The 14489-nt window shown below is 36.0% G+C and overlaps 1 protein-coding gene across 1 annotated transcript; it reads left to right on the forward strand.

Annotated features, from left to right (window-relative positions):
• The first annotated feature begins 2894 nt into the window (after window positions 1-2894).
• On the forward strand, window positions 2895-12634 carry LOC148998567 (uncharacterized). The gene is made up of 3 exons (XM_089131812.1): window positions 2895-3137; window positions 6807-7121; window positions 11999-12634. Exons 1-3 carry the CDS (start codon window positions 3024-3026, stop codon window positions 12146-12148), a joined length of 579 nt encoding a protein of 192 aa, XP_088987938.1. The 5' UTR covers window positions 2895-3023; the 3' UTR covers window positions 12149-12634.
• The last annotated feature ends 1855 nt before the right edge of the window (window positions 12635-14489 follow it).

A 14489-nucleotide genomic window follows, 5' to 3' on the forward strand; every position in this document is an offset into this window, starting at 1 on the left:
CCATTTGAAACGTTACCTTCACAATTGAAATAAGTAAGAGCACTAAAATTACAAACTGGAAATACATAACTAAATTTGAGCTAGAAAAACCTAAATGATTAACCTTAAACAAAAATAAAGACAAAAATGTAACTAAAAGTATATCTGAAAATATACACATGAAAGTTACTTCTAAATATTAATAAGATCTATAAACAGTCGTGAAATAGTCAGACTAGTTGGGCGTTCCTGCTTGTTTTGTCTGAGTCTGACAAGGGTCATTTCCAGAGTGACGTCACGGTCACATGACCAGACCGAGCCGGTAGAGTCGGTGCAGTGGCGCCCTCTAACAAAGGATGAAACACTCGCGTCCAAACTTCACTCACTTCAGAGCTTGGAGATTTTTGTAAAAATGACAAATGAATGTCAATAATAGTGGAAAAAGAGTACTTTGAAGACATTTCCATTAGAAATTCCCAAAATAATTACAAAGAAACAACGTCAAATCAAACTGCTGGATGTAGAAAGACTTTTCTTGCTAAAGATACAATAGAAATATTTCTTCAGCATAGCTGCTTCTGCTCCGCATGTTACACACACACACACACACAGTCTGGATGTAAAGTATGACTGGTGTGAAACAGCTTGTGTTTACTGGTTGGAATGTGAGTTGGTTTGTCGACTGTAAGTGTGTGTGGGTGTAGTAATGCTGTCTGTCTGCTGGAGAAACACACACTTTGTCAGAGTGGAAATTCCTGCCTCTTGTTCCTCTTGACAGAAGTATAGAAAGGCCACTTAGAAGACGTTTGTCTTGTCAAAGACGAAACAACAGCGTCTGAAGCAACATGTCCAACAGGTTCCCCATCTCACTCACGCTCGTCTCTCAGACTAGAGGAATAGGGCGAGATGTGTTGTGTAGATCTTGCTTTATCATGCATTCACCTTTCTCTACTCTTCAGGTCAAGTCTTCTTTATTTCTACAGCGCGTATACAATTCAGATGGCTTCAAAGCAGTTTTATAGAGAAAACAATGATTCAATGATGCATTTCATTTCAGATTTACAGCAGCTCTAAAAGAAAGCGTGTCATTATTCAGTGTTGAGATCATCAATTATTAGGCTACTTCATTTCATCCAATCTTGCCTCCTTTAACAACTGATTAAACTCCTTTTGAACTAATTTCAACCCAACCCAATCTTGATTCCTAAAAGCTAGGTTTATCCGGTTGATCCAGTTTAGGAAGTCTCTAGTGTGTGTGCTAGATTAGAGAGATGTGTTTTTAGATTTGAACTGCCAGAGTGTGTCTGCTACTTCCCGGACAATATTAGGAAGATCGTTCCAGAGTTTTGGTGCTAAATAGGAAAAGGATCGATTTTGATATTCTCGGCATTATCAACTGGCCAGAATTTTGAGATCACAATAGACGTGAAGGACTATAATGGGTTAAGAGCTCGCTCAAGTACACTGAACAAAATGTGGAGTAGGATTTACTTGAAAAAAGCTAGGCAACTTTTTCTACTCAGTAAATGCTAGTAAATTTACAAAGATTTGCCAAGTAAAAACCTAAACATATTTATCAGTAGCTTTAATTAGAAATCTTAAGTTAAAATTTACTTGGAATATGGAATTAAGTAAACTTTAATTTAGTTAAGTGAACGTAACAAAAAATATAAGTAACTTGTCCAGTAAAAGGTTGATTAATATTGATTTAGTTGTAAGTTCCTTTGCATTACATTTCCCTCAAACAATTTTATTGAATTATACCAGTCATTTATTGTTTGTGTTTTACTTAGCCTATCTAAGTAATTTATACTTCATCATGATGTGAATGCAAAGACCTCAATACTTGGTAGACAATACACAATGACGGTAACATTTGATGGATCGTTTTTGTGTTTGTGTCATTTTGAGCAGAAAATTTCCTCAAAATGTCACAAAATGGCAAGTTACTAATCAACAAAAGCAATGAAACAGTGTAAATACAGCTGGAAACCAGTGAAAAATTAACCTCATTAATTATTCAAGGCCCAGTGCATGATGGGAACCCCAGTATCAGAAAAGTTGAGTAATTTTTACTTTATTTTACTGAGTTCATATTTATGCTTTTATTTCTACTCACTTGTACTGATATGGAATTTACTTCGTTTTTTTTAAATTCTTGCCTGAACTAACTTTTTCTTGTAAATTACATTGGGTTTTTTTCAGTAGTATTTACCTTACCAAAAAAAAAATCTTTTTTTTTTCAGTGTACTGGAGATAAACCATTTAGTGCTTTATAAGTAATCTGCAATATTATAAAATGTATACAATGTTAAGGGAGCAATAGTGTGTTATATGCCTCGTAAACTTAAATATTTGGTTTTAAGTGATTATAGTAAACAATAGCCTAATAATTATGAAGTTTTGTCAAAATTATTAGAATTACTTTTTAATATCACATTCACCACTTAGTTTTTTCTATTATCATTAGACTATTTGTTTGCAATGTTAAAAGAAAAAAATATATATTGTAAGTAATTAACATTAAATGAAACATGTTCAACAATTTAATGTTGTCTGTGGTGGTGCCAGTTAAAATGATATTGCAAATAGTAATAAATTGCTACATTTAAAAAAGAAAGTCAGACTTTGATGCCGCTTGAGAAATTTGAGACAGAAGTAGCCTAGCTAGTTTTAAAGTGTAATAATCAGACAGACGTACAGACAGAAATATTAAATTGGTAGATGGTTATTCATAGATAATTAGTAGATAAGCTGAAATTAGAACGTAATAATAATAACACGAGCAGCTGGTGTCAGGTGTGTCATAGACTGGGGTAAACCGCTCACTCTGAATTATGACGCGCTTCTTGCGGTTTGTAATTATGCCTCATTTTAAGTGAAGCTGGCGCTTTAATTTCTCGGAACCGGCGCGAGACGTGACGTCATCACGCCCTCCGGTGTCCCACAGACCAAGCACGCGATCCCTCAGATCCCATTGCGTGATATTTAAACGGCTCGAGGCACGCGCGTCGGCATCAGCTCGATAACGGAGCCGCGTCGCGATGGAGGGCTCAGCGGACTCAGACGCGCCCGGAACCGGGAGATCCGCGACGGACAGCGCCGCGAGGCTCGCACGCCTCCTGCACCGCGACTGCACGCGTCTGCTCGAGCTCTACGTGAGTACGGTCGCGTTATTCACGCGAGCATGACGACACTCACTCGCGCTGTCAATCACGGCGCGCCTCGCGCTGCAGGAATGCGCTGATGATGATGATAATAATAATAATAATGACGATGATGCTTCAGTTCAGTGTTTCTCCGCTCATGATAACAATGCCTTAATATGGATATGGTGCACAGAAATGCCGTCGAGATAGGCAACTCACTCTGTTTTTGCTCTTTTTATAACTAACCTAACCAGTTGAATACTGCCCCAAACCCATGGCCATTCTGAGGAAGACCAGAAACCAGTTTAGTGTTGTTGAAGCTGGTTTTGTTCTGAATGCTGTCTAGATAGGGTGCTGATTTAAGACACAGACCTGCATGTGTTCAATTATTAATGCGGACAGACAGTCAGTACCTCTTCATAATGATATTTACTGCAGTGACTCTCAACCAATCCGGACACAGCATCTACTAAACTGATTAACTAATCCAGAAACCGGGAAACACACACACACACACACACACACGCACACACACTAGTGAGGACTTGCGAAGGCCAAACATGATGACTAATGACTCTTTACAGTCTTTATAGTCTGAGTGTTTGTTTCTCAGATGGATACTGGGGTACTGAGATATTATGATACTGAGATACTGGGATACTATGATACTGGGATACTGATACTGGGGTACTGAGATACTGGGACACTGGGGTGTGAGACATGACCTGTTCGTCTGTCAGAGCGACGGATGAATCTGTGCTGGAATAGAGTTGGATTGGACACGTGATCTTTGTCACTGTACCAAACGTTGAAGGTCTAAACGATTAGACGACTAACTAATGATTTATTAAATTCCCTTGCTATACGGAGAAAAAACAAATACTGTTAAATTCACAGTTTCTAGAAGTAACAAACATTTACTTCTAATGAAATTGTACCTTAAATTGACATGATGTCCGGCTCACATTTAATGCTTTTTCATCGAAATAACTTTTTATTAATTTCAGTTATGCACATTAGGATTATATGTTGCCTTATTTTGCTTGTGTGTGTGTTTTGTGTTCGTATGTTTGACACTGCATCTTATGTGCATATTTTTTCTTTTAAATGGTCAACCGCTGGTGTTTTTATTGTGCTTTATCTATCAATTGAGAGTATCTATCAATTGTCCCGTTTTCAGTGTGTGTGCAGAGGTGGTGTAACGCTGATACGAAACGCATGGGTGTGTGACTCAGAGGATGTGTAGTAATTACAGGTGCTGCGACGCACGTGGGAATAAAAACAGATCCGGTGCATTAACGGTAACCATCGGGCGGGCAGAGCCGGTGACTAACGCTCCTGTAATAACTCTTCACAAGCTTTATTTATACAGCGCCTTTTACAACACCGTTCCAGAGCCGCTTTACAGAGATTACAGGGAAATAATGCAACTAATACAAAATACTACAGCCTACGGAGGCCCGAAAGGGACATGCTGATGGGGAAAAAGAACACATAGAGTAGAAAATATGTTTTACATAAAAAAGTACTTTTAAAAACGAGTACTGCTGTATATTTACTTAAGTTAAAATCGGTCTAAAATCGGAGTGATATTTGACGATTAGTATCTGTACTTTCGCTCAGTTTGTCCACAGCACTGAGGCCCCACCCACACTACTGCGTTTTCGTTTAAAAACGGAGACCTTTTGCTACGTTTGCACCTCCCGTCCAGACTAAAACGGGAAAAACGAAGACCTAAAACGAAACGCTGCAGTTCCGTTTTGCGTTTTGAATCTCCGGAGGGCGTCTTAGTGAAGACGGGACTAAACGGAGGAGTTTAGACACGATGACGTGGAAACTCGCGCTCGGCTCCATGATTGGGTGTCATCAGTCATGTGTCCTTCCCTGATTCGTTTACACCGGCACGCGCACGCCCAGTGTTGGGGAATGGTCACGTGATTCGCATTTTCAGTCGTTTCAATGTGGACGGAGACAACGCTGGAGTGGACGGAAATCGTATTCGTTTTAATTCTCCATTTTTAAACGGAAACGCAGTCACAAAATTAGTTACTTTTTAAGGGCGTAACGCAATATTGTAACGTATTGCTTTTCTAATAGTTACACACAGTGTTGGGGAGTAGTTAACTACAAGTAGCGACGCTACTAACTTAACTACATTTTTCAGTAGCTTGGCAGTAGCTCAGTTGCTTTTTAAACTTTTCCAGTAGCTAACTACTTTTTGCAGCAAGTAGCGGTGTAGCGCGAGCAAAAGCTACATCGCGTTTCTCGAGCCTGCGCGAATCAGCGCGATACAAGGATATTCTTCTTCTCGTTAGATTACAAACTCATTTTTTGCCATTACCGCCACCTGTTGTTTAATCACGCGTCTTGCGGCTAACGGTTCACTGACGTACAGAAGTGGGTTGACACACCCATATTATGATTATCCATGATGATTTATTTTCATTATCCATATTATGATTTGTCCAAGTTCAAACGGTATCTTTGAGAAAATATATATTTTGTAGGCTATTTGTTGCAATTTTGCACTTTTGACAAACAGTCTGAGATATTTGAGTGTTGTGTGAAATAAAACAATACTCTTTGAAATCATAATTGTATTGCATTATTTTAAACATTCCTCAGACACTTGTTCAGTTATTTATAATATACGTTGTTCAAAAAAGCAAAAGTAGTTTCAATGTAGCTAGCTACTTTTTGATAGTAACTTGTATTGTAGCTAACTACTTTTCCAAAAGGGTAGCTTGACTGTAGTTTACAGTGTTGTAGTACTCGAGACTCGGACTCGTCTCGGACACGGTCTCGAGACCATATTTTAATGGTCTTGGTCTTGTCATGGACTCGTGTGCATTTGGACTCGGAATTGACTCGTACTCTAACTTTTTTTTCTTTTTTAGGACTCGGAATTATTCCAGAGTCCACTCGAGTTCAATTAAAAATATTTTTCATGATTATTAATGTATGTGAATAAAATATTTCTTTAAATTGATTGACACGCCCAGTGATTGGTGATTTTCTAGTGCGCAACTGCGCATGACAAATTGTAATAAAATTACTTTTAACACCACCTACTATGTGGCCTTTTTACCCTAAACTGATCATATTTTTTTAAACTCTAAGAAAATTCAATTTTTTAAACTCTAAGTAAAAAAAAAAATAATAAAAAAAGATTTCTCTAAGTAAATAAAAGTAAATTAGGTAATCAACCTTCACTGGTCTCGGACTCGAGTGAGGTGTTCTTGACTACAACACTGGTAGTTTAACTACTTTAACTTATGAGTAGCTTGTCGAACTACAGTTTCAGAACACTGGTTACACACTCGGTCAGGCTGGGTTTTGTCAGAATCTGGTAAATGTGTTTTTTTCTTTTTATGCTCCTTGGCGTGGAATGAATTGCAAAATGTACTTAATTTAGATGCACTTTTAAATGTCTTTTGCACAATATTTTAAAGGATATTTGTTTTTCTTGATAAATTTTGTATTGTTATTTTTGTGTGAAACTGCCGTCTTGAGCAGGTCTCACTGGAAGAAGATTTAGTAATATCTCAATGTGTGATTCTCCTGGTTCCAATAAAGGAAATAATAATAATTACTGTTCTAAAAAAGTAACTGACACAATTAGTGGGAATAACACAATGACTTTTGGGAGCACTGATAATTCCTCCTCCTCTTCCTCAGAGCGAGCGCGAGAGTTTCCCGTCGCCGCAGGTCCCGGGCGAGGAGCGTCTGGTGTCCCTCGGGCCCTGTCCTGAGGCCCTGACCCCCGGGGAGCAGGTGGGCCACGTGCGCTCGGCCCTGCGCCGCTGCATGGAGCTGCTGGAGTGCCTGATCCAGCGCGAGGTGGAGGAGATGGGAGAGGAGCTGGCCGGAGAGTACGAGAGCCTGAGGAAGGCCGTGAGGGATCGGCTCGGGCATCTGGTCCACAGCACCGGGGCCCTGCTGACGGACGGGGAAGGAGCGTGCCCGCCATCTCCTCAGATTCACTGCCATGAGGTACAGTGATCTTGTGAAGAACTGTTTATTGGTTGAGAAAAAGTTTCCATACTATATACGGTGTAGATCTAGGCGTGCATTTGTGAAAAGAAAAGTACTTGTGTAATTTACAGTAAAAAAAAAAAAAAAACGTAAATTGACATTCTCATAATTGGAAGGAATTGACGTTCCCCTTCCCAGAAGGCCGTCCGCCTCCGGTTCGGTCCGATGAGATGCACTGACCGCAGGTCTTCTGTTTCACAATTATAGATGTGCAGATATGAATTATGGATGTTCATAGTTGCCAATAATAATTACGAGTACATTTTAAAATGCTCATAATCAGATTAAAATTACTTTTTATTTCTTATTCACACAGTAAATACAGAAATTATTACATACATAAATGCTGGTTTTGCATAAATGCAATGTCTTATTTTAGGAAGTGCATTCTTATGATTTAATTAAGTCTTCATTATTTCTACAGCACTTTATACAATACAGATTGTATCAAAGCAGCTTCACTGTAATAAACCGGAAAATAAGGATGATGCAAACATTAGATCATAAAATATATTCAAGTATAAGCTTAACGAAACACAGTTTGGGAACCCCTGACGTAATGTCTAATGCATATCATTCACATGGTACATTATTCATATTTATTGACTTTCACATGCAGGTTACAGATCAATTATTTCTAAAAGTCCAAGAACACTTATTTTCACAGTATTTAAGGAAGCAGACTTCCATAGCAGACTAGTGGAAATAAAACATCCAAAATACACATTAAAGGGTTTATTTATTGATATTTATCTATGTGCGTCTGTATATTTCAATTACAATATATATCAATAAATTAACTTTTTCTCCACTTCAGTGACACGTAAAGACACCAAAATTTAGAGTTTTATTCATATCTATATTCTGAAGGTTTTTACTGTGGGGTTTGTTCATATATCATTCCAAAAGATTTTTATAACATTTTATTCCTAAAAACATGCAGAAAATGTGTTTTTTTTTTCGTCTGTTGACAGTGTTTTCTGATTTATGGAGTGATAAAAAGAGATATCAAAAAACCCTTCTATAAAAACCTTTATCTATAATATGTCAACAGAATCAAACAAGAATTAAACCTGGCTTTATCCAGTGTTCAGATTTATATTCTGGACATGAATGCAATAAAATGATGAATGAATGATAAATTGTCTTAATCTTTCAAAAAAACTGAGAAGATAATGATCAAACTAAATTTTATAAAAATAACCGGTCAAGTTTACAATATAATATAATATAATACATTAGCATCTTTGAAGGAAAGTGTTGGTCTGCCACACATCCTGATGTAGGAGATCCGGTGGAGTTAAAAGTAGAAACACACACACACACACACTTCAGTATAGAGTCATACTGGATGTCTACAGGGACTCCTCTCAACTTCATTCATTTAACAGGTCCTCTGCTGACAAAATTAATGAATAGAAAATGATTGAAATCATAATGCATACTAGTTCATGCATAAAAATGTCTTATTTTAAGTTTATTGTTTTGACATAAACAAATGACATGTTACTCAGAGACTGACATGTTTGGCTTGTCAGAAACGTTATATTCAGCTGTTTGACTTTCAAAAACCAAGTTAATTTTGATGATTTTTAAAAAAGATTTTTGATGCACAAAATTATTTTTATCGTCTCTCATAATGCAAATTTCATATTTAAACTGATAAAAATGCAGATCCTGTTGCAAGTAATAGATAAATAGTAGAACTGTTGTTCCAGTATTTCCTCTCAGCAGATTTGACTTGATTTTTACCTAATCAAAGATTCGTTAAAACATATGAACTTATGTACAAAACTGACCTTTAAGTTGTTACACGAGCAAAATACCACTTCTGTTAATCTGCCAGGAGGAGTTATCATCTGATGGTGATGATCTAGAATCAGTCTATACGCTCAGTTTCTGCTTCAGAATCAGAAAACTCAACAAAGCTGCCGATATCTCGCTGAAACATTCTCATTGTTTGCATTGACATGATGCTTGAAAGGAATGTGCCTGTTATAAATGTGCTGTGGATCACGTGACCCATTGTCCTGGTGCGCTGAAGTTGGAATAAAGCAGCGATAGGCATTTGGACATGCATCAAACCCTTCCAAAGCTCTTTTATGAAGCGAATTATGTACCATAATAAAACAAATCCAGCATTTTGCAAACAAACTCGATCTGCTTTTGCAAAGGAAAACTCGACTTGCAAACAAACAGAAAGCAATTTGGAAAAACAAAGTGAAAATGCAGTTGAATAACCAATAATGTGTTTTACAAATGAAGAGTTCAGATGCAAAAGCCTCTAAATGCCATTTGAAATTTTCTTCTAAAATGACCATTTTTATCAAGCGTGTATATTTAAGTTCAGTAATTTCACTTAAATGACAATTAATAGGTAATCTTCATTGCCATTTAAGTGAAATTACTGAACTTAAATATACAAGCTTGATAAAAATGATCATTTTAGAAGAAAATTTCAAATGGCACTTAGAGGCTTTTGCATCTGAACTCTTCAAATATAAATAAATGAGCCTAGATAATATTTCACAAATAAATACAAACCATTCTACAAATTGCATGTAACCTTTGAATGAATGCTAAATCTAGTGTTAAATGTTATGATTGTGAGATCTCTCGGCTCGATGTTCAGATGAGTGACTTCTCTTCTAAAACAGCAGATGGCGCTAAAATAGGGGATTGATTTAGCGCTAGTCTCCCGGGTGAAGCACCGATGTGACGCACGCTCGCCTTTGCCTACAGCTGAGGGAAAAGTTTCTGTCTAACTTCATCTATAATAAACATCTTGAGGTTTTCCTTTGCAAAGCAGTTCGAGTTCGTTTGCAAAATGCTGGATTTGTTTGTTTAATTATGGCACATAATTCGCTCCATACTCTTATCCTAGTCACCTCTGGATCCAGTAATCTTGCTGGGAAAGATCTTTTTAATCACAATGCAGTTTAAATACAGACTAAATTAAATTTACAACTTTACACTGTAAACTGTTTTTCTTTTTTTACTTAAGTGACTTAATCTAAACTTAAAGTGACTTAAAAGCATAAACCTTAAAGTGCCTTAACTTGAACCTTAAAGTGACTTAAACTTAAACCTTAAAGTGACTTAAACTTAAACCTTAAAGTGACTTAAACTTAAACCTTAAAGTGACTTAAACTTAAACATTAAAGTGACATAAACTTAAACATTAAAGTGACATAAACTTAAACCTTAAAGTGACATAAACTTAAACCTTAAAGTGGCTTAAACTTAAACCTTAAAGTGACTTAAACTTAAACATTAAAGTGACATAAACTTAAACCTTAAAGTGACAAACTTAAACATTAAAGTGACATAAACTTAAACCTTAAAGTGCCTTAAACTTAAACCTAAAAGTGCCTTAAACTTAAACCTTAAAGTGACTTAAACTTAAACCTTAAAGTGACTTAAACTTAAACATTAAAGTGACATAAACTTAAACATTAAAGTGACATAAACTTAAACCTTAAAGTGACATAAACTTAAACCTTAAAGTGGCTTAAACTTAAACCTTAAAGTGACTTAAACTTAAACATTAAAGTGACATAAACTTAAACTTTAAAGTGACTTAAACTTAAACCTTAAAGTGACTTAAACTTAAACCTTAAAGTGACTTAAGCTTAAAACTTAGTAAAATTGTAAGTTTCTTAATTTTTTAATGTAAAATGATAAAGGACATTAGGTGTGTCTTAAAATGAAAAACCCCCTTGAAATAAAATGAAAACCAATATTTAACTAAATAATGGATTACTTAAATCCAAAAATATAAGCCTAATAAGTGATAGAAATATGTATGAATTTTCGATTTATTTTTATTGTGTCTGTCATGTTTTAATGTCAATGTTTATTTTTATTTTATTGTAAAGTGTCCTTGAGTTTTCTAACAGGCGCTATATAAAAGAAACGTATTATTATGAAATATTCCATGAAATATGCGGTCACCTGTCAAAAACTTGTTTGAGTTTTGTTTATTGGGTCGTTCACAGAAATTAAGGGAAATATTGGAATGAGTTTTTTATAGATGCATTGAGATGGTATTTCACATCCTTTTCATGTTCCATTAAAAAACATGATTAATGCTTCAATTTTATTGCACCTTAATTCATTTATTGCAATATTTCATGATGCATTTATAATTTCCTTATTTAATTTAGTCTGTAAAATAAAAAAAAGTCTGCTAAATCACTTCATAAAATCCATTGCTGTCAAATTTGATGATAATCAGTGCTGTATTTCCTCGGCTGTGAGACCGTAAGCGGTTTTGAACCCCATTATCAGAGTGACTGCTATATTTATGATAAATGCAACTATAAATGAAAGGACTATAATGTAGAAGGACACGCTTGAAAAATACTCGAATATGAAAATAGTCAAGATTGGAAAACTGAGGCATATTTCCTGTGGTATTTCAGTTCGAGAGCGTGTATATTTACTGTAAAAGCTGCGCTATTCTCGTGGCGTGTGTGTGTTTCTGCTTTTAGCTCCAGCGGATCTCCTACACTTTTCTTCATAGATGACGACATGAAGCACAACATAATGAATGTGTTCTTGAAATGACCTTTGAACCGACGATTGGCTCGCCACTTCACTCTAGATCTGAGTGTGTGTGTGTGTGTGTGTGTGGTCTATTTCTGTGCCTATAACGCCCCAAACTGACCACAGAGTGGGTTTAAAATGTGTGTTTTATCTAGAAGCTGTGTGGAGACAGACTGATGATGTCTTTATTTAACGCACATGCTCTCTCTCTCTCTCTCTAACACACACACACACGTTTCAGGCTCAGTTGTACCTGATTTGTAAAGTGTGTTGTCTCTGGTTCTCAGGGTCAGGATGAAGTTGAAGGTTCTGGTAGTTTTGCTGCTAAACTCTGGACCTATCGGGTTCTGCTGGAGCTCATCCACTGGACCGAGTCCGCCTCGCAAACACTGCACGCGTTCCACACGGAGACACAACAGCAGCAGCAGATCCTCTAGACACACACACACACACACACAGCTCTTCAGCCGTTCAGTTCTGCAGACCCAAACCCACCCAGTGTGAGCCAGTGTGTTCGCTGGAGTCGAGCCTCATCTCCGTATGCCCACTCAGACATCAGGACCCCTAACCCACTCAGACATCAGGACCCCTAACCCACTCAGACATCAGGACCCCTAACCCACTCAGACATCAGGACCCCTAACCCTAACCCACTCAGACATCAGGACCCCTAACCCACTCAGACATCAGGACCCCAAACCCACTCAGACATCAGGACCCCTAACCCAAACCCACTCAGACATCAGGACCCCTAACCCTAACCCACTCAGACATCAGGACCCCTAACCCTAACCCACTCAGACGTCAGCTCAGCCCTCTAAACACCCTTTAACACACATTTGCTGGTTTTCAGAGGATTTGCTTTGAATCGGGTTTAATTTTTTCTAGCGCTGGGCAACGGTTAATCCATCCAGATTAAAAGTGTGTTTACACATAATATTATGTGTGTACAGTTTATATATATAAACACACACATATGCATGTTGTATATATTTAAGAAAAAAAAATATATATATATATATAGAAATGTGTGTGTGTGTGTGTGTGTGTGTATATATATATATATATACACAATAAAAAATAAATTAAAATAATTAAAATTAAATAAAATTCTTAAATATACAGTTTATATATATAAACACACACATATGCATGTTGTATATATTTAAGAAAAAAAAAAATATATATATAAATGTGTGTGTGTGTATATATATATATATATATATATATATATACAATAAAAAAATAAATTAAAAAAATAATTAAAATTAAATAAAAAAAAATTCTTAAATATACAATTTATATATATAAACACACACATATGCATGTTGTATATATTTAAGAAAAAAAAAATATATATATAAAAATGTGTGTGTATATATATATATATATATATATACAAAATAAAAAAATAATTAAAAATAAATAAAAAAAATTCTTACATGCGTGCATGTGTGTGTATTTTTAAATGCGATTAATCGTTGCCCAGTGCTAATTTTTACACAAATGACAAATTGTTTGTCTTGTTTTATAAAAATCTGTATAATTTTACTTCTGAAGTAAAAAAGGGGGGAAAAATCCAAGGTGAGACCTGAGACGTGTCGAACAACCCATGATAATCTCCTCTGGATCACTTCGGTGTGTGAAAGGATGTGAGGGTCAGCAGGGCTCAGTGCTGGGTCCGTCTCTCTTCTGCCATCAGTTACTCTCAACACACACACAAGTCAAAGGTCAGCTCACGGTTGCTAATGACAGGTCTGGCAGGATTGGATGGACATGAATGTGAGTAAATGATGGCAGGATTTTCCGATCGAAAATAATAGGATTTATGTCTTTGACTTCCATGATTTGGATTTGTTTTAATATTTGATTCAGTCATGCATTATTGAAACAGGCCGGATTAAACACACAATAGCCGCAGTTTTATATATTTATCATCAGTTCGTTTCAATCTCACTCATTTGATCTGGTTGAATATTGTTTATTCCACAGCTACTCGTATTTTAGGACGGGTTATATATATTAAAACGAAAATACAGCTTTTACAAAGGTCATATCGGCTACATAAAATTATCGTGAATATTATAATTGTGTGTTTGGGACATGGATTTAATGGTGAGACTTGTTTTTGTAAAAAAAAAAAAACATTTTTATAAAAATTCAGATTTAAGTTTATCAGCCAATATATCGGTTATCGGCTTGCAGATATGAACAATTATCGTATCGGCCAAAATGTTTCATGTATGCGTGACTGACAGATATGAACCACATTACGTTTATGAGCTCAAATCCAAATGCATGGAAATTAATATTCAATTCAAACACATACATCTATAAAATAGAGCCAAATATTGTTACGTTCAGGAGAAAGTCCTTTACGTGTAGGGTCATTTCACACACACACACAACGTTTATGAGATTGCTAGATTTATAAGCTGATTATGAAGGAATGAAGTGTCTAATATCCATGAGCGAGATATGAATATGATGCGACTAACACTCATACTGTACTAACTGATGATGTAGCCTTGACTTAGACTGTGAATTACTGTATGATGGACGTCATATTTCATTGTGAACTAAATGAAAATCAAAGGCATTACTATAGTATCGTTTTTTGCAAAAAAAAAAAAAAAAACACTACTTATAACCAAAAATCTGAATTATTAATATATTAATTTCTTTATTTATTAAATGTTACTGTAAACGTAACACTGTGACGCATTTGTTTGCTACTAATACCAGCAGAAGTTGTGAATGCTGTGAATCATATTCAGA

Source organism: Pimephales promelas, chromosome 1 (assembly GCF_988280905.1).
Source record: "Pimephales promelas chromosome 1, fPimPro1.hap1.1, whole genome shotgun sequence".
Lineage (NCBI taxonomy): Eukaryota > Metazoa > Chordata > Actinopteri > Cypriniformes > Leuciscidae > Pimephales > Pimephales promelas.

Bases quoted from the DNA above. Each gene is read 5' to 3' on its own strand.
- LOC148998567 (XM_089131812.1), top strand. From the start codon at position 3,024: ATGGAGGGCTCAGCGGACTCAGACGCGCCCGGAACCGGGAGATCCGCG. The intron at 3,138-6,806 runs GTGAGTACGGTC...CCTCTTCCTCAG, and splicing joins CGCGTCTGCTCGAGCTCTAC to AGCGAGCGCGAGAGTTTCCC. The intron at 7,122-11,998 runs GTACAGTGATCT...TCTGGTTCTCAG, and splicing joins CTCAGATTCACTGCCATGAG to GGTCAGGATGAAGTTGAAGG.